This window comes from Cynocephalus volans, chromosome 8, assembly GCF_027409185.1.
Source record: "Cynocephalus volans isolate mCynVol1 chromosome 8, mCynVol1.pri, whole genome shotgun sequence".
Lineage (NCBI taxonomy): Eukaryota > Metazoa > Chordata > Mammalia > Dermoptera > Cynocephalidae > Cynocephalus > Cynocephalus volans.
The window spans coordinates 67,322,136-67,341,605 of NC_084467.1; the positions used below are offsets into that span (position 1 = coordinate 67,322,136).

Here is a 19,470-nt window from a genome sequence, read left to right on the forward strand (position 1 = left end):
TTTGGCTCATTTCTTCAGCTTCCCCTGCATTTTGGAGGTGATGGCCACTGGGCCTATGGAGAGGTAACATTTATGATCCACTCTGCAAATATTCAAAACTGCTTTTGCCAGGACCACAGAGCAGTGTAGGCTCCAGCCCTAAGGACTCCCAGAGGGCCTCCTGGGGAAACTGCTGCATCCCGCTGCCTCTGCCCAGCGCCATCTCCTGCCCACACAGCTGCAGAGATAAACGAGCCTCCCCCTCACACACCCAGTGTAGGCATAAGTGCTGGGCCCAGGAAGGCGAGAACCGTCTGCAGGTCCCCATGGGGTCTGCCAGCAGCAAGGGCTAGAGGGGAGGATTGGAGGAGAAGCACAGGCGGGCACGGGGTTGTTTGCCATTGGAGAAGGAGAAAGCCTCGGTCCCTCTCTGTTCTCTGGCCTCCTGGGCTTTTGCACCTTCCTCTTGCACCAGCTTAATCTCCTCCTGCTTTCTAAGTGACAGCCCTTGTTCCTGTCATGCTCATTGGCTTGTTGGCCCCTCCTCCCCTTCTCCTTGGTTTACTGAGCCCAAGACAGCACCACCCACCCTGGTGGGCTTCTGGGTCATTTAAGGAGTTTTCTTTAAACCAGGAGAGGGTGGTGAGTGCACTTCAAGAATGCAAGTGAGACAAAGCAGCTCAGTGAGATTGAGTTAGGAATTAGAGCTGCACTGTGGCCCAGCCTGGGCAGCCCAGAAATGGTCCACAAGCACCTCCATCAGGCCTCTGCCCAGTGGTGCTGACATTGAGTCCATCAGCAGATGCCCCAGCCCCAGGCCAGCCAGCCCTTTTGGCCACAGATAGCCAAAGAAAGTACAGCAAGATTTCTAGTAATGGTCATTTAAAAAGCAAAGCAGACATTATACAGCCTCTGCCTTGTTCTTTATGTCCTTATTATGTCATAAAAGTATAATAAACTTAGAAGTCTGTGTAATGCAAATGTATTCTTTATGTCCTTATTATGCCATCAAGGTATAATAAAGATAGAAGTCCATGACTTTGTCTTCCTCCCGCTCCTAAAGCAAAACTTTGCTCTGCATCTGAGAAAGTATTAGAACAGATCTTTTCTCTGTTCCATCCCCTTCCCCTGTGAACTTGGGGCAGACACCATTAATCATTCGTGGCACTTCCTTCCTACGAGTCTGGACGCTGCCTCAAAACTTTCTCAACACAGCAGTACAGGTAGTCATACCCAATTGACACCCAATTAACCCACAAGAGGAAGCTTTCTTTCCCCTTGGGTGAGAGAGTTTATTATTGCATAAATAATTGAAATGTAGCCTTTGGGGGTGAAAAGCACAATCACTAGCCAAAGACTCTGGCTGAGAAAATACTGGCTTGGGACTCACAAAGCCCCAGGCACACCTCGGTGAGCTTTGGTGAGTCATTTCACTGATCTGCTTCTCAGTTTTTCTTCCTAAGATAAAGGGGGTGGACAGAACATGATCTTCTGGAATTCTCCCAGTCTCTCACTCTATGATTCTTGGAAAAAAATATTTTTTTCTAATAAAAGTGGCACAGTCTTGTTTCTGAAAATATGGAGAATTAGGTAGTCTCACCACTCAGAGGCAAACATTCTGGAGTATTTCCTCCAATCTTTTTGCTATGAATTTTTAAAACAAGACTGTGACTGTAGGTAATATTAATCTGAACCCCTTGGTTGTGGGTAACAGGCACCCACTCCAGCTGGCCTAACCTGAAACGTGGAATTTAATTATAAGGTGATGAGACCCAAGGCCCCAGGAGGGTGTGGGACCAGGCCTGGAAAGCTGCCACCACTCAGCTCTGCTTCTCAAACACGTCTTCTCCTCCTTCTTTCTAGGCTAGGTTTTTCTCCTTCTCTGGCCCACAAGCCAGAGTATGGCTGCCCGACAGCTTCCACATTCACTGTTCCCAGGACACTGTCTGATTCTCAGTTCCAAATTCCTGAGAGAAATTTACTGATTGGCCTTGCTTGGCTCAGGGTCTCCCTGGTCCTGTTAGCTCTGGACAGGCAGTGGAGATCACACGGGGCTTTTTCATTTGTTCTGTGAATATTGTATTGAGTGCATACTACATGTCAGACACTATTATTGGTGCTAGGGACACAGCCGTAAACAAGACAAAGTCCTTCACTGAAAAGAGAAAAATAGTAGACAAGCAAATAAAACAATTGCTAATAAGCTCTGTGATTAAACAAAACAGAGTGAGTTGTTGGGGTGGGTATTTTAGTGGGGTGTTTGGAGAGTCTGTCTGAGGAGGTAGCATTTGAATTAAGACTCTTTTGGGGCCTGGCTGTTTAGCTCAGGTGGTTAGAGTGCAGTGTTATAATACCAAGGTCAAGGGTTTGGATCCCTGTATCAGCCAGCTACCCCACTCCACAAAAATGTCTATCTCAGGACATAATTTTTTTTTTTTTTTTTTAAATGAATTGAGACCTGATTTATGTAAACAGGGTTGCCTGGGACTCTCTCCTGTGAAGTGGGTGGAGGGACGGGCTTGTTGTGGTCTGAGTGAAACCACAGAAACTCCTTCCTCGAGTGGCGTGTGCAGAATTGTATAAATTGACACTTAAAACCTCTTTTATTTCTAAGTATGCATGTAACAACTATACATTGTTTAAAAAGAATCCAACTAGAAAATTCAAGATATAAAGATAAAAATAAAAATTATCCAGAATTCTTCCATCACTAAGGAACATTTTGATATATTTTCTTATATTTGTTTTTCTCCATTTTTTACATATGCTTTGCTCATGGCATAATTAGCCCAGAAACACTCCAGGCCATGGATGAAGAGAGACTGATAATAGATGATATCTGCCCCTGGGTTATTTATTACTCTTAATCAGTTAAAAAAAGAAAAGAGAGGTCACCGACTCATGACACACGAGTTTTACAGATGCAGAAAATTAAGTTCCTTGGCAACTCTCCATTTATAAAGAAGAAAATACGATTTTTGCTGAGTGATCCTGCTGCTGCAGTTCCCAACTTTTTTCTGGGTAGTCATCCAAGCTGGCAGGAGATGCCCTGTGACCTGAGAGATAAAGAGTGAGAAATGCAGTTTCTGGTTCTTCAGGAAAGGAGTGGAAGCAGAAGGTACTACAAGGCCAGATTTCACCCCCTGGCTACGAAATCTACTTGGTAACTCATATTAACTGGATTCCTAAGTTTGGGGTCTAACGCAAGTCAAGGAAAATCCAAATTTACTTTTATACCTTGGATTCTCTGTACTAAATTCTTTATTTTGATTCTACTTTCAGGTGGCTAAAGTAACCCTTAAACTCATATCTGGTTCAATTTTTCTGTGAATATTTGAGAATGCCACTATGGTGGCTTTACACACAAATGACAGTTTCACTGGATATAAAATTTAGGTCATAATTATTTTTCTACCAAATTCAGTCAACATTGTTCCATTGTTTTCAAGCACTTAGTGTTGTAGAAGGAAAAGCAGAGACAAATTTGGAAGTAAACTCTTTTTCTACTGGTATCCTTAAATTTTTTTTAAAAAAATTTTTTTCCATGTCATTCAGAAATTGTGTCCAGGTGTTGGTCTGTTTTCACTGATTTTCACTAACTCAAAAAAGTTCTGTATAATTACGCTTTGATTATTTTTATGTACCACTGTTCCTTATTCTTCCTCAGGAACACAGTTCTTGAGTCTCCATTCTTTGCTTCTGTGCCAGCTCTGTCCAATAGAAACACAACGTGAATCACATATGCAATTTTGAGTTTTCTGATAGCCACATTAAAAACATAAAAATAAACAGGTGACACTAATTTTATCAAGTCTTTGAAATCCAGTGTTTTACATTTACAGCACATCAGTTCAGAGTGGCCACATTTCATGTGCTCAATAGTGACCTGGGGCAAGTGACTTTTGTATTGGAGAGCACAGGTCCATATCTATAGCCTACTCCGTTATTTTTATTCTGTAGCCATCCACTTTCTAGGAAAAGCCCCAAATTTGTCTCCAACACTACCAATTCAATTTTTTACATCATTCCTGTAACCTTAGCTTGCTCTTTTTCATCTCATGCTGTTGCCTTTTCAGTCTAAGTTCTCATTTCATGACTTTCTGCTCTTATTTCATATCAACCATGTCCTCTTACATACCATTTCAACTACCAGCAGTATGCATGAATTGTTCCTCCCGTGTGTCTTTATAGCATTCTGTTTCTTCTTCATCTTTGTATTTATCATGCTTTGTTATTACTTTTTCACTTCTCTGTACCCACCCATAGAAAGTACGTTCTCTGGTGCGAGGATGTCTGTCTGTCTTACCCACAGCTTCATTACTGGTGTGTAGCACAGTGTCTGGCACAAGGGGTGAAGGTACTCCATAAATATTTATTGTTGATTATTCAAAGAATTTTATTTAATATTTTTCCAGTTTCTGTATTACCTGATTTTCAGAGGTCTTCTCTCCTTCTGAGTCACTAGAACAGTGTGTCTTTTGCCTTTTTCTGTAGTTTTTTTTTTTTTTTTTTTTTTCAGAAACCCCTGTTTGTTTTAAGATGACTCATCTTCTGTGCAGGTTATCTATTGTGTGTAACAAGCCATGCCAAAATTTACTGGCATGAAACAACAATCATTATTTGATACTCATGGCTTCTATGCATCAGGAATTTGGACAAAAGCCCAGCGGAGATGGCTCCTCTCTGCTCTGTGGTGTGGGGGGCTCAGCTGAACTGACTGGAATGGCTAGAGATGACTCGAAGAGCTGGGAGCTACCACAGTCGGGGCCGGTGTGTCCACTTAAAGATGGTTCTTCGTGCACACGTCTGGCGCCTGAGCTGGGAGGGCTGAGCTGGGACTGTCACCCTGAGCACCTACATGGGGCCACTGTCGCAGGGCCTGCGCTTCTCACAGCACCGCTGCTGTTGCCCTCTGGCAGTGAGGACTCCCTGTGGTGTGAGGCTGTGTCACATTTCAAGTGTTCAGAAGCCACATGTGGCTCGTGGCTACCGTATTGCACCGTTCTAGACTGTCCTAGGAAGTGTGAACTGAATATTGCCAGTACTGGCGGAAACCACTGGGTAACTTTAAACAGGAAAATGACTGACCAGATGTTTTGGAAAGGTCACTGTGAAGGAGGGGTTATTTTCATATCTGTGAAAAGATCTGTTAGTCAAATTAGAACTTCAGACAGAACGGAGAAGAGGAGGAAAAAGAAGGAAAGAAAGCACCACGGAACATTTTAAGTGGACAAACTGTACGCCCTTTGGGAACTCCTATTTATGGCAAAGCCAAATTCATCCTGATATTTTTGCTAAAGCTTGTCCTTAAATCTCTCTAAAGGCAAGGTATATAGTCCTCCTTCTTTCTGTGGTCCTGGAGTGAGGAGAAGTGTGTGGCCTTGGCTGGACACAGGAACTGGATGTCTCTCCAGGAGCAGTCTTTTGCCTACCCCCAGCTTTTGAAAAATGCATCTAATGATTGTCCCCTGGCTGTGCACAGGTGCTACATGTTAAGGCCGTTGCCTTGGCTGAGCCGCTGCTGTTATCCCCTGGCAGTGAGAACTCCCTGTGGTGTGAGGCTGTGTCTGGTTGAACAGAGGACAAGATTAGAAGAGGAAGATGGTGGCGCATAGACAATGATGCTAAACCACTGTGGGACAGCTTGGGTTTGTCCCAGAAGCCCCATGGAGCCGATACGTGAAAAACTAAAATGAAACTCAAGCAATGTTTTGAACAGTGTGAGAAAATTCATGAAAAACACACCTAGATACAGGCAGTGTTTGAACGAGCCAACTGTTTTGTGATTTACAGATTGATGGAGGTGCAGAGAATGAGCAGACAATGTGCAATCCCACAGCCGTGTGACTGCTTTCCTAATTTAGCAGAATGTTCTGCTGATGGTTGGGCAGAAATATGGCCACTGACTGATCTACTTTTCCTTCCAGAAGTCAAGTTAAAACTCAAAAATTTGCTATTTCCTGGTCACTTGCTTTTAGTTTTTTAATAAAAGAATCTTTTTTCTATACCGATCGAGACATCACATACTTCAGGATTTTAAATCAAGTCTCAAAAAGGGTAAATTCTTAAAGTCAGAAACAAATCTACTTACCTCGTTTTCAGTTAAACTAAATACATTAAAACTTCAAACATTCTGACTTTGCTGATTAGAATTGGAGATCTTTTGGGAAAAGGCCACCATGAAACTTACTTTTGACTATTCATTGGAAAAGTGGGTTGCTGTAAATCAATATTATAAGCATTGATTATAGAGCGATCACACCTTGTGTTGGAAGACATATTACTCTCAAGTTTGCACAATTGCTAAGGAAGTCTCATTCACATGAAACAATATGCTAATTACACAGGATTCTTCTCTGTTCACTAAGGATGTTAAATGCTGGCACTTAAATTTTGGTTTAAATTTGCAAATGTAGGGCTGGCTAGTTAGCTCAGTTGTTTAGCGTGGCCTTGATAACACCAAGGTCCAGCCACCCAAAATAAATAAATTTGCTAAAGCTGTAAGAACGAAGAATAGTTCTTCTAACTTAGCACTTAGTTACTTAGTTCTTTTCCACTACCTTTGAGTTTCAGTTATACAAGAGTACTTCAAAAAGCTTGAGGAAAAATAAAATTAAAAGATAAATCTTTCCGTGAACTTTTTGAAGACCCCTCATATATGAAAGTACAAAACTCACTTATTCTCTTAAAACATTCTCCACGCAGGAATTAGATGAGCAGGGAGACTCCACTTTGAGATTAAGGAAGAGTCAAGGTAACCTGTGGAGAACCAAAGGAGAAATTTGGTATACAGAAGAGTATACAGAAGGCTTTGGACCCACCCAGTTCAGCTGGGCTCTCTTTTGCTCCTTAAAAATCCAACCCAGAAATCCAGGCCTTTCCCATTTACACACACACACACACATGCATGCGTGCACACACACATCCTTCTATAAGAAAAGCACCTTACTGCCTCTAGAATTTTATTCTCAAAACTTTGCTTCTTGACCCTAATGAGGACTGCAGACAGCTTCAGAGATTTCCCACTCACTCAAGGAAAAGGCTGCTTTTTCCATGTAGAAAGTCTGGTTATTTGATTTTGTCTTTAAACCTCCCCATGTCTTTGGGCTCCACATAGGCAAACACCACAGCACATGACTTCAGTTGGGTAGCACTGAGCAGTTTTATTTAATTAAATAAATAAATCCCCATACTTAAGCCACAAAACAGAATGAGGAGGGAGGTTTTAGATGAAAACAGAAGTGAGCAATTGTCCAGTGAGAGCTCTGGGGCCCGGCCCTCAGCTTTCCCCAAAACATCAGCTCTGGCCTCATTGACAAGATCCCACTGCAAAGCCTTTCACCTCCGGCCATTAGAAAATGACAAGTGTTGCCCTTCAGGCACTTGTGCTCATTAGTGCTCCGTGCTGAAACCAAGTTGCCTGGTTTGTATAAGAGAATCCCTTATCCTTCCATAAAGCCCAGATTGTGGGCCAGAAAATGGGCTCCATAAGCATATTTCTGCCCCCACAACAGCTCATTTCTGTGAGGACAAGAAGAGGAAGTGTGGAAAAGGAGGACACATTCTTTTGTTGAGCCATTTTTTCTTTGCCTGCCTACCTAAATCCAGGCACTGGGGGTATAGTGCTGAGTACGGACCTCATCTTCACAGAGTTTACCATCTAGCTGGACACTGGCAAATACTCTTTGCTTGACCAAACTTTAGTCAGGCTCCTGAACCTTATCCTAGGCCCATCTGTGTACTTCCTTGTAAAATCAAGTTTTAGCAAAGAACGCTGTTAAATCAGTTTAGCAGGAACGCCTACCCTTGATATCTGATCACCTCAGATATCTGACCGGGTTCCTCATCCTCCACCGTCCCCCAGGAGACCACCCTGGCCGGTCTTCAGCATGGATCCTGTTAGGTGGGTTTAGCCAGAATTCACCTAACTCCTGACGTTACCACTTTGTAGTAATTCTCCAGCCTCTGACCCCCACCCTGCTCCCTGACTATAAATTCCCACTTGCCCATGCTGTATTCGGAGTTGAGCCCTATCTCTCTCCCCCACTGCAGAATCCCATTGCCATGGTTCCTGTATCGATCACAATGGTCCTGAGTAAAGTTGGCCTTACCATGCTTTAACAAGTATTATTGAATACTTTTTTCTTTAACAACATACAAATATTTAAGCTAATGCTGCTATGTTATATCTAGCCAAGAAGTAATAAGTTGAACATCACAGCAAGCTGCAGCCAATTTAATGTGTTGAAATGTAGTTCATTGTGATGGTAAAAGGGGGAAAGTAACAGAGTGGACTAAAACGTTGTTGTAATGAACAAACGTGTTTTCATCAGAATCTAAAATAAATCCTGGATAACGGTCAACTGAAATTATGTGAGTCTAATACTGGCATTACATTGAAAGACCAAGTTATCAATAATGAAAAATGGAGGAAAATAGAGAGGATATGATCAGTGTTCTTTTAAAAAATTTCTTTTTGGTACTAATTATCAGTATAAAGAAACATGATAAATATTAGATAGGAGATAAGAATATGGGAAACATAGGCATGGATTTCTTTTGGAAGGCAGATGAATTTAGAAAAGCATATGTATAGGCTGGAGAATATCGGGTAGTATTAGTTACAGAAGATGGATTGGAGGAAGCAAATGTTTCAGGGCCATGTTGAACATGTCATTAAATGCAAAGAACTAGTCGAGTTCTTGAACTAGGCTAGGATCTTACTCCAGTATCTTACATACACTGGAGAACAGATAAGTAAAAGAAGATTCTGCAAAATATAGACTGCCTTGCAAGGATAAGAGAGGTCCCAGAACATGAAGCAGAAGGCGTAACTGAGGCTGGAAGTCCCACTACAGGTGTCCCTCAATTGGGAAATGATATTATATAATGAGAAAACTGACATGCAATTGAAGTAGAAGGTGACTTGGGGTCAATCCATAGTCTAATTAGCTTCCTCTTCTGGGGCAGATCTGGGGCAGATTTTGGGAAGTGCTTGTGCCAAGGACAAAGAATTGGATCGCTAGGACATTGTGCACAAAAGGGTTGTGCTGAGTCTTTGTGCTTGTGGAACTTCTTGAGGACCAGAGACCTGATACTGGTCATGGACAGTATAAGTAATAAACCAAGTGTTTGTGGATCCATCTTCTCGCCCACCCTCCCTGCAGAGGAGGAAACCTGAGAGGGGGCAGGAAAGTAAGTTAACAACCCTTTCCTCTCCTCCCTCCTCCCAGGGTTTGATAAGGCAAGGTCAAGCGACTATCTAGCAGGGCTGTGGGCAGTATCAGATTTGCTAAAAAGGGAAGTGAGAAGGGCAGACATCACGAAGCATGCCTTGGACATTCAGATTAAAGATATTAAGGCATTATTCAGCACAAAAAGGAATTAGGTACTGATAGGTGCTACAACATGGATGAACCTTGAACACGTGCTAAATTAAAGAAGCCAGTCGCAAAAGGCCACATATGGTGTGATTTCACTTATATAAAATGTCCAGAATAGGCAAATCTGTGGAGGCACCTCATTCCAATCTGTTTTTCCAGCTTCCTCTTTTCCTCCCTCCCCCAACCTAAGCAGTGTTTGCTTTACCCTCAACAAATGATCTGCTCTTCGCTGAAAAATCCAGGTGCTTTCAGATCTCTATGCCTTTGCACAGGATGTTTCCTCTGTTAACAAAAAGGAACACACAATCCACTAGAGAGAAAAAGGGAGATTTTATCTTCCAGCAAAGGAGACAGTCTGCAGATGGGGGAAACGCAACCTCCGGGAAACCAAAAGCACGTGCTTCGCTGAGGGAGGGGAGGAGACTGGTATTTATGCCCCCCAGGATCAGGTTTACACATGCATATTCAGTGAGCTTAGAGGAAGGCTATAAATATTTATAGAGAAGACTATTCATGAGCTCAGTGAGTGAACATATATGTAATTATAAGGCACTGAGGTGTGTTACTGCCCAGACTGCACAGACTGGCTGGGGCCGGTTTTGTTATGGCCCCTCTTATCTGGAGATTGTCCATGGAGTGTGTTCTGTGTAATTGGAGCTGCAGTGGGCCTCCAAGAATGAGGTGACTGTAGAACTCCCAGCTATAGCTCACTTGGCCTCATCGTCTGAGAGTTACCTTTTACTCAATTATAGGAAAGAAAAATTTCATAGCAGTCAGGAGCATAGCAACATCCATTGACAGGCTGAGAGATAACGTGTCTGCCCCCTCCATCCTGCTGCGGTCCTTTGGTTCTGTTTAACAATTTGAGTGCCTCCTTTAGCCACAAACTGTCCATTTTGTCTGTCTTTTGGGGTATATTTTTACACCACCATAGGGAAGGTCCTTATTCTTTTTTATTGCCTTATGTCTATTTCTCTAGGCCCAACCTAACTGGCAACACCAAACTAAACTGAACAATCCTGATGCCTGCTGATAGGAGTCTCATCTCCACTAAACTGTGAACTCAGATTTGGAATAGCATAGACTATCAAGGCTGGAAACAAACCTGGAAGTCTTAGATCAGTCCCTGCATGTAGTAGAGGAAACCGAGGCCCCAAGCAGATGAGTGGCTAGTCCAGGTCCAGAAGCACATTGGGGATGGTACCACATATCATCACTCCTAATACAGGGCTCTCTTGTCCTTACACTTCAACCTTTTTGCAATTCTTTTGGATTAAACAATATTTACCAAAGATTTGCTGTGTACCTAGGTTTGATTATGTCAACACATTCCTTAAAAACCCTTCCATGACCCTTCATTATTTTCATGTAATAGGATACGTACGCCTCTTCGTAGCGCAACCTCTGCTTACCGTTCCATCTTCACTCCTTGCTACTCCCCATATATTAGACCATCCAGCCATTGAACTGGTTCGACATAGTATAATTTTGTCAACAAGTGCCAGGACTTTGGAAGTCAGAGACCTGGGTTTAAACTTAGCTATATGAACTTGTGAAATTTAATCCATCTTTCAGAGCCTCTTGTTTCATCCTCTGTAAAATGAGAATAATAATACCTGTCTTCTAATATCACTGTTGGGATTAAGTGATTATTTCAAAAGCACTTACATATCGTTACTGGAAATATTTATCATTTTAAATGATAATTATTACTTTCCTTAAGATGCTTCCCTGTCCTTCCAAGATTGTGTAAGGTACCCCTTTATCCATAGCTTCTGTGCTCACCTCTTACAGTGTCAATTCCTGTTAAATGTTTTTTGTCTCTACCATTGAGCTGTAAGCTCTTTGAGAGCAGGACTGTTGTTTCTTGTTCAACCTGGTATCTGCAACACATTAACACATTGTTGGCACCCAGGAAGTGTTTGTTGGTAGAAAGGAAAAAGAGGGAGAGGTAAAGCAATAAGCAAAGTCTGTGAGGGACATAAACATAACAAAGGCAAAGCCCCTGCCCTCCAGGTGTAGAGCCTCTAGCCGTGAAGACAAACTAGTCACAGATTGCTATATTTGAGTCTCCTAAGGATAAAGTAGAAGCTCCCTCCCCCACCCCAACCCCCACCCCCACCATCTGTCTCTCCCTATCACATCACCCTTCCTCTCCCCAAAAAGTAACCACTACCTTGGCTTTTGTGATCATCATTTCCTTGCTTCTCTTTATGGTTTTATCACTCATGTATAACCTATATAATTACCTTTGTTTTTTAACTTTATATAGATTAAATCACTGTATTTATATTCTTCTGATACTTGTTTCTTTCCCTCAACTTTGTGAGATTAATCCATGTTGTTGAATATAGCTGGGGTTTTTCTTTTTTCTTTTTTGCAATACTATAGTATTCTATCATATGACTATGTCACATCTCCTGTTGATGGACATTTGGGATTTCTCAGATTGGAGTTATTACAAACAGTGCTTCAGTTAACATTGTTGTATCCATTTTCTGGGTTATTAAACACATAGGATTTTTCTTTTCTTTTGAGAATTCATTCTGCCTCTGGAATCAGTGAAGTCCCTAAGGGTTACAAAATTGAAACTAGTTTGCACAAAGATTTAGGTAGGTAGAAAAAAGTTGAAGAAATCAAATGTTTCTCAAAGAGCGTCTAAGATAGCCCACAACAAAATCATCTGGCAAATTTGTTAAATATGCAGATTAAAAAGCCCAGCCCTCACCTACCAAACTGGACCCTCTAGAGGTGGGGCCTGGAAAGCTACATTTTAGCAAGCTTACCCACCACCCCAAACCCCTCCACGAGTCTTCGGTGGATCACCAGGCCTCTACCTTCTCCCCACTCACCATCTGTTAGCAATGAACCTCCCTCCATGTGGCTTCAAGCCACCAGGATACAGGCCCCCTGCCACACACACCCTTAATCTTCTCCCCAGCTTTCCTGCTGAAGAATTCGGCCTTTATGATGACAGCCTGCTTTGGGAGCTTTCCTTTGCCCAGAACTTTGAAGTAGCCCAGTTGGACCACATCAATGATTGGAGCCGCTCCAGTCTTGTTTTGGGCAGCATTTACCCAGGTCTACTCACTGACCAAGGTACACAATCTATCAAGTTCACAGTTGGGCAGAAGTTCTGGTTCCTCTTTAAGTGGTACAAGCTGAGCATCACTAATCTGAAAATCTGAAATCTAAAATGCTCCAAAATCCAAAACTTTCTGAGCACCACCTTGAGGCTCAAAGGTCATGATCAAAGAAAATGCTCATTGGAGCATTTCAGATTTTGGATTTTCACATTAGGGATGCTTGACTGGTAAATTTAATGCAAATATTCCAAAATCTGTAAAACAAAAACACTTCTGGTCCCAAGAGTTTCAGATAAAGGATACTCAACTTGTAATACCTCCTACCAACTTTCCCAAAGTAACCTGAGTGATATTTGAAGTTGACCTTGCATGCCACCAGCATTACCCCGCCTTCCTGTATGCTTCTGGTGCTTGTCCAGGCCTTTGCCTTCTGTAGATGTTACATGTGTGATGGGACAAATCTCAGTGGTCGATGCAATGTTAGGAGAGAACAAGGGCTAGTGGCTTCATGCCCAGGAAATCAGCTTCCTTTCCTACTTCCTCTGTTGGCTTCTTGCGATGGTCCATCAACAGTGTCCAAGTGTACTCTGCCCTTAGCACACCTACACGCTATGGTCCTAACCTTTTGCTTTCTTCTCCACACCCCTCTGCCTCATCCCCCAATTTCTGCCCTATTTCCACCCTGCTTCAAATGCTCTAGAACAATCAGAAATCTCATTTTAAGTAACCCCAAAGTCTTTCCATGACCTCTTATAATACTTTACCTAAACAGGGTACTTTTTTGTTGTTATTGTTTTAAATAGACTTTATTTTTTACAGCAGTTTTAGGGTCATAGAAATATTGAGTATAAAGTAGAGCGTTTTCATATACCCCATTCCCACATACCACAACCTCCCCCACTTTCAACATCCCCCACCAGACTGGTATATTTGTCACAAGAGACAAACCTACACGGACATATCATTATTACCCAATGTCCATAGTTTACATTAGGGTTCACTCCTGGTGTTTTACCTTCTGTGGGTTTGGATCACTGTATAATGGCATACATCCACAATTACAGTATCATACAGAATAGTTCGACTGCCCTAAAAATTCTCTGTGCCCCACTCAGTCGTCCCTTCCTCCCCCGAGCCTCTGGCAACCACTGATCTTTTTACTGTCTCCACAGTTTTGCTGTTTCTGTAATGTCATATAGTTAGACCAATACAATACCAACCCTTTTTAGATTGGCTTCTATCACTTAGTAATGTGCATTTAAGTTTCCTCCATGTCTTTTCATGGCTTGACAGCTTATTTCTTTTTTAGCACAGAATAATACTCCATTGTCTGAATGTACCACAATTTATTTATTCATTCACCTACTGAACAATATTTTGGTTGCTTCCAAGTTTCATCAATTACGCATAAAGCTGCTATAAACATGTGTGTGCAGGTTCTTGTGTGGATATAAGTTTCAACTCATACCGAGGACAGCAATTGCTGGATCGTATGGTTAAGAGTATGTTTAGTTTTTTAAGAAAGTGCAACATCTTCCAAAGTAGCTGTACTATTTTGCATTCACACCAGCAATGAACAAGAGATCCTATTGCTCCATATCCTAGCCAGCATTTGGTGTTCTCAGTGTTTTGGATTTTGGCCATTCTATTAGATGTATAGTGATATCTCATTTTAATTTAAGCACCTAGTTTTTACACAACTACTTTTCACTCTGGGTTTTTTTTTTTTTTTTTGGGGGGGGGTCTTGTTTTAAAATTCTGCAGAGCAAATTATAAGCAGGTAATTTTTATTTCATTATTAAAAGTAATCTTATTTACAAACATTTTTTAAAACTAACTTTCTCTTTTTTTCTCTTTAAATACAGATAAATGCAGAGGGAACACCAGAAGAAGTTTTTCTTCAACTCTGCATTGCTATTGACTCTATTTTCTGAAAGCAAAAATGCATGTATGTTAAGGAGAGTGGAGACAGAGAAAAACATTAAAAGGTTCATCCCTTAAAAGTGTTTCAAGTTAAACCTTTTGTGTCCCCCTGAACCTGACCTCACTGTTTGCTTCCCAGCTAGACATGTATGAGAAATATGGAAATCATGCATGGTGTATTTGGGACTATTGACTTCTCCTTCATACTTCAGACAGCTGTCTGCACTCACAGCATGCACACTTTTTAGCATGTAGGTTGTACCTCAGAGCTAAGTCAGTATGTGAACAGCATTACAGTGCCGGTCTGTGTCAGTGGTGTCCCAGGACTTGTTGGAGTCTGATCGTTTGGTTCTACTCTCATCATATCGGTGAGGAGAGCATCTCATTAGTGAGCATCTGTAACTTCCCATCACATCTTCCTTCCTCTCTCCAAAATTTATATGCTGTTTCCTGATGGGCAGCAAACCTGGGCATCTTTATCTGGTACCTGACTCTGTTTCCTCAACTATTGTCCACTAGTGGCTAAGAGCCAGAGAGTGGGTTGACTAAACAATGCCATGTACACCCTATAGAGGCAGCAAGCATGTCAAACTTGAAAGCAACTTTTTAAAAAGTGAAATTATATAGCTTTTCCAAACAGCAAAATCCAGGTTAGTCATCAGAAACATTCTCTATTTTTAGGAAAACTGGCTATGTGTAATACTATCTTAATGACTAAGAGAACAGATTTGATAGATTGTATAACCTAGTCTCCTCTCTACATGGTGATACATTTCAGGAACTATAAATTAATATCAACTACCAAAAGTAATTTAAAAGCATAAGATGACTTGTTATTTCATTCATTGGACAAATATCAACTTAGAATTTTGATTTTAAATGATCACCCATTTACTTATTGCCAAGCAAGTATAAAAAATACAGTAACAATAACAAAACTGATGCGGGTGAGGGGCATGTTAGTAAGCAATGTTTGGCAGATTCCAATGTTGTATTTGTTTCACATGGGCCCTTTCCAGGACTTTGCAAACCATACCATTCCCATATGCAAGATTGTGTTTCCTTGCATCAAACCAGTGAAGTTTGGGTTCTCTTTTGTGCAATCAGTTGTCAAATCAGAGCTTCTAATATATTCTACTGGAATAACTGCATCTTCCACTCAATCACTACAAACTACATGGCTTCAGTTTGCATGGATTTTCCTTCAATGTTTGTGCAGATAAGGATCTATTTCTAGGAACAGAATTGTATTTTTAAAGTCTTTTTTTTTTTTTCTTGAAATGGATATGTACAAATAAAAAAAATGGAAGACAGGATAACTTTTTCTATTTATTTGTAACTCACATCATTCTGCAAAGCATTTGAAGTCTTACTCCAAACAGAATTAGAAGCAAATACAGTAATCGCTGAGATTTCTGATATGTTTATATGGTTTGAATTCTGGCCATACATCAGTTTTGAGCTATTACACAGAGAATTCTTCTTAATGTATTCATGATACATGGTAATTTTCATATTTCCTTTTTCTCTAGCACTCATTTTTTTTTTTACATTCTGGCACTCATTCTTAAACAGAAATGTCACTGTTTGCTAAAGATGAAATTTCTTGGGTTACTATTATGCCTCTATTAACAAAAAGGGCAATATTCTCACAACTCACACAGTTGTCAAATACTTTATTACTACCCCAAGTTGTCACACTCGATAGAGGAGCATAAGGAATATTTGAGCAAATCAGAAAAAAAGGGTTACAGAATGAAAATTACCAGTTGTGCCAGAAAACATAAAATGACTCTTAGTAGGGATTAATGTTCTTCAAAGACATACCACATATTGGCAAACACAGTCCATGCCCACCACAGCTTTGACAGCTTGAGTAAGAGAAATAAGACAGCAGGGAGGCAGACAAGCCCAGCAATGGCTTTTATGGCTGTAGTTGGCAGCCGTCTTGAAAAAAATCAGCAGGGGTGAATGGCTTTGCCCCTGAAGAGTATCTAGAGGTGCAGATGAACTCTTCTACAGAACTGCTAAAATATACGTTCCTGATTTGAATGGCTTGAAATAACATCACTACTCTAAAATCATAGAATTTTAGAATAGGAAAGGACCTTAGAGATCTCTGCCTAAATAAAGATCTTGTGTGTATATAGAAGACATCAGAACACAACCCCAACTCCTTTACAATAACCTACATTCAAGGCCACAACTGAGCTGGCCCTGTACTCTCTGACCCTATCAATACTACTCTCCTCCTGCCCATGTGGCTCAAGCCACACTGGCCATCTTAATGTTGCCTGAATAAGCCAAGCTCTTTACTGGCTCAGGGCCTTTGCCATTGCTATCCTTCCACTTCTTCATACAGATTATCCACACAGCGAATTCCCTCACTCCATTCAGGTCTCTATTCAAATGTACCCTTGTCATCAGGGCATTCTTTGATTATTCCATCTAAAATGGGAGACTGTTCCCCATTCTCCCATTATTTATTTATTATTTTTTAGCATTATTTTTCTTCTCAGCATTTATTTCTGCCTGAAATCAAGTTGTTTTTTTAAATTTACTTGTTTATTACTAGTCTTCTGCATTAGACTATAAGCTCTGTAAAGGCAGAGTTTTGTATCCCCCAGTACCACATAGCAATTATTACTGAGAGCTAACATATTTAAATTCTCTACCTGTAGTTTTCTCTTCTGTACAGTGGAGATCATAATAGTAACCAACTCACAGAGGAGTTATGAGGATTAAACAATACATATAAATCATTTATTAGTTCCTAGTGTTCAACGAAAGGTGGTTCTTTGTCAATGTTTGAGTGTCTCACTTCCACAATTAGGACTAGGACCCAGAATTTTCACTCCAGTGTCCTTTCCATTACATCACTCTAAAACACTGGCAGAAAATCAAGACACATGGCCTAACTGGGCTCCCACAGAGGGCCAAAAACCTCCTCAGCCACCCAGAGTTGAACTACATCCTCCAGATAACATAGGATGCAATTGCCCTGTCCTCTCACAGCCCCATAAAGGAGATCTCCTGAGGCAAGGGTTCCAAGGATCTCATAGACACACTCAGGCACAGATGGCATCTCCTAACTTCCTAAAGAAAGAAATGTAACGCACCAAAACGTTGGTCATACAACCAACAAATATTTATTGAGAATATATTAAAAGTCGGGCCCTAGAGATACAGACAGACGTGGATGTTCCTGTTCTCATGAAGCTAAATGTGACACAACTCTCAAAAATTCACTTAATCAGTTACAGGAACTGTGAAAAAAAAAAGTCATGTTTTTTCTGGGATCATAAAACAGAAGCACATTTTCCATCAAGGTAAGAAATAAAAACACTTTACAGCCTAAAAGGGACAATGCCTCCCTCCATACTCCTGTGGAAAAACCTACTTGTAATCTGGTAGCTCCCAATTCCATACAGTGCACCTAGAACAATGGACTTCAAACTTTGTTATCCACAGTAAGAAATACAGTTTATATAGCATGCCACACATATATGAGGGTACTTCAAAAAGTTCATGGAAAGATTCGTATTATCTTTTAATTCTATTTTGCCATCAACTTTTTAAAGTACCCTTGTATTTATAATTGAAAAAGAAATTTCACAAAACAATATATATCCTTACTACATGTGATGTTCTATTTTCTCTGTCATTTTTTTTTTTAATGTTCCTCACACCTCAGTAAATTGTTGTGTTCTGTGATTTAATTTAAACAAAAGGGGGAAGGGGAGAAAAATGAGCAAGGTATTATTAAGGTAAGTGAGAAGCACCCAACATGCATTTTAAAAAAATCCTACCTGAGGCAGAAGACATAAGCCTTAGTCCAAACTTTGCCCAAAGCCTCATAACCACGTTTGCTGTCAAATTAGAATATGTAATTTATATGTAGGTGTGTTTTTCTAATTCACAATGGCAGAACATTTCAGTGCTTTCCCCCCATCCACAGATATATGTTTCCCTATTCTGTGCTACAAACCTGGACATAGGCTCAGGTTTGTAATCGAGGAGTCATACCACATCAGGAAAAAAGAATGAAAAGCAACCCCTGCACACCCTCCATTCCTAACACCTTAGTGATGCCTGACACAAAGGCAATATTCTTGTTCGGGAAATAGGATAGTGAGGCACACACTGATTCTGGAGTAATCTGTCTAGGTTAAAGTCCAAGCATCACCACTTTACTAACTACATGACCTTCAGTTACTTCTCTGGCTAGATTGCCTCATAAGAAAACAGGATAATGAACCTGCCTCATAGGGTTGTTGAAAATTAATTAGTTACTATATGCTTGCTTGGCACATACTAAGCACTAGATCAGTGTTTTCTATCATTATTAGTGTATAACACCAAAGGAAACCTCTATCTAAACCTTACAGCAGTGGTTTAGGTATCATTAAAGTTCCTTCAGTTATTAGTAAATAACTTGAGCATAATATAACAGGAAATAGATCTGATTTACTAAATACCACTTAACAAGAAATGCTTTAACAAGTAGGTCTCTTACAGTCTGTTGTCCCTTACAGCCAATACTTCTTTGTAGGCAGATGAAAGGCCTACTTGCAAATGATATAGCCCTGCCCATTCTTGCAACCCTCAAATTAAAACAACAAAAAATTACCTACTACTATCCTTTCGGACCTTTTAAAGCTATGGGGACTATTTGGTTGGAGCCAAAAAATGAAAAATAAACACATTTTCTGCTCAAGCAAAAAATAATCTTCTTTACCACTCAAAAGTCTCAAAACCTTTGCCCTTGAAAAATGCATTCAATGGGTTTATTTTGTCTATTCTGTTTATATAACAATTGTATCACTCATAGCCCTCTTCCAAAGCATAACTTCCTACTTTATGGAATTTTTGAACGATTCTCCAAAACTAACTGGTATTATTTCTATACAAACACAGAATTTACAGAAGTTACCATCAAGTGCCACTGTCTTTCCTAATTATGGGTTGAAAGCAGATCTTCTGGCATAGTAACATAACATTTAATATATAAATGCCCAGAATGCTAATAATTCCTCTTTCTCCCCCATTAATAATTCCATGGTGAGAAGTTAAGCTCAAGTCCATTTACTTTTCTTTTT

The 19,470-nt window shown here is 40.6% G+C and overlaps 2 protein-coding genes across 3 annotated transcripts in view; one reads left to right on the forward strand and one right to left on the reverse strand.

Moving 5' to 3' along the window:
- Positions 1-14,382, forward strand: part of AK5 (adenylate kinase 5) — a 243,505-nt gene extending 229,123 nt beyond the window's left edge. The window contains exon 14 of the mRNA XM_063104609.1: positions 14,314-14,382. Within this exon, the coding sequence (XP_062960679.1) occupies positions 14,314-14,382 (69 nt within the window). The remainder of the gene's footprint in view (positions 1-14,313) is intronic.
- Positions 3,660-19,470, reverse strand: part of ZZZ3 (zinc finger ZZ-type containing 3) — a 134,599-nt gene continuing 118,788 nt past the window's right edge. The window contains exons 15-17 of one of the 2 annotated variants that reach the window (XR_010024186.1): positions 18,181-18,240; positions 6,657-6,738; positions 3,660-3,689 (exon numbers count right to left, since the gene is read on the reverse strand). The gene's annotated coding sequence lies outside the window, so the exon portion shown is untranslated. The remainder of the gene's footprint in view (positions 3,690-6,656; positions 6,739-18,180; positions 18,241-19,470) is intronic. The other variant, XR_010024187.1, reaches the window with a different exon arrangement.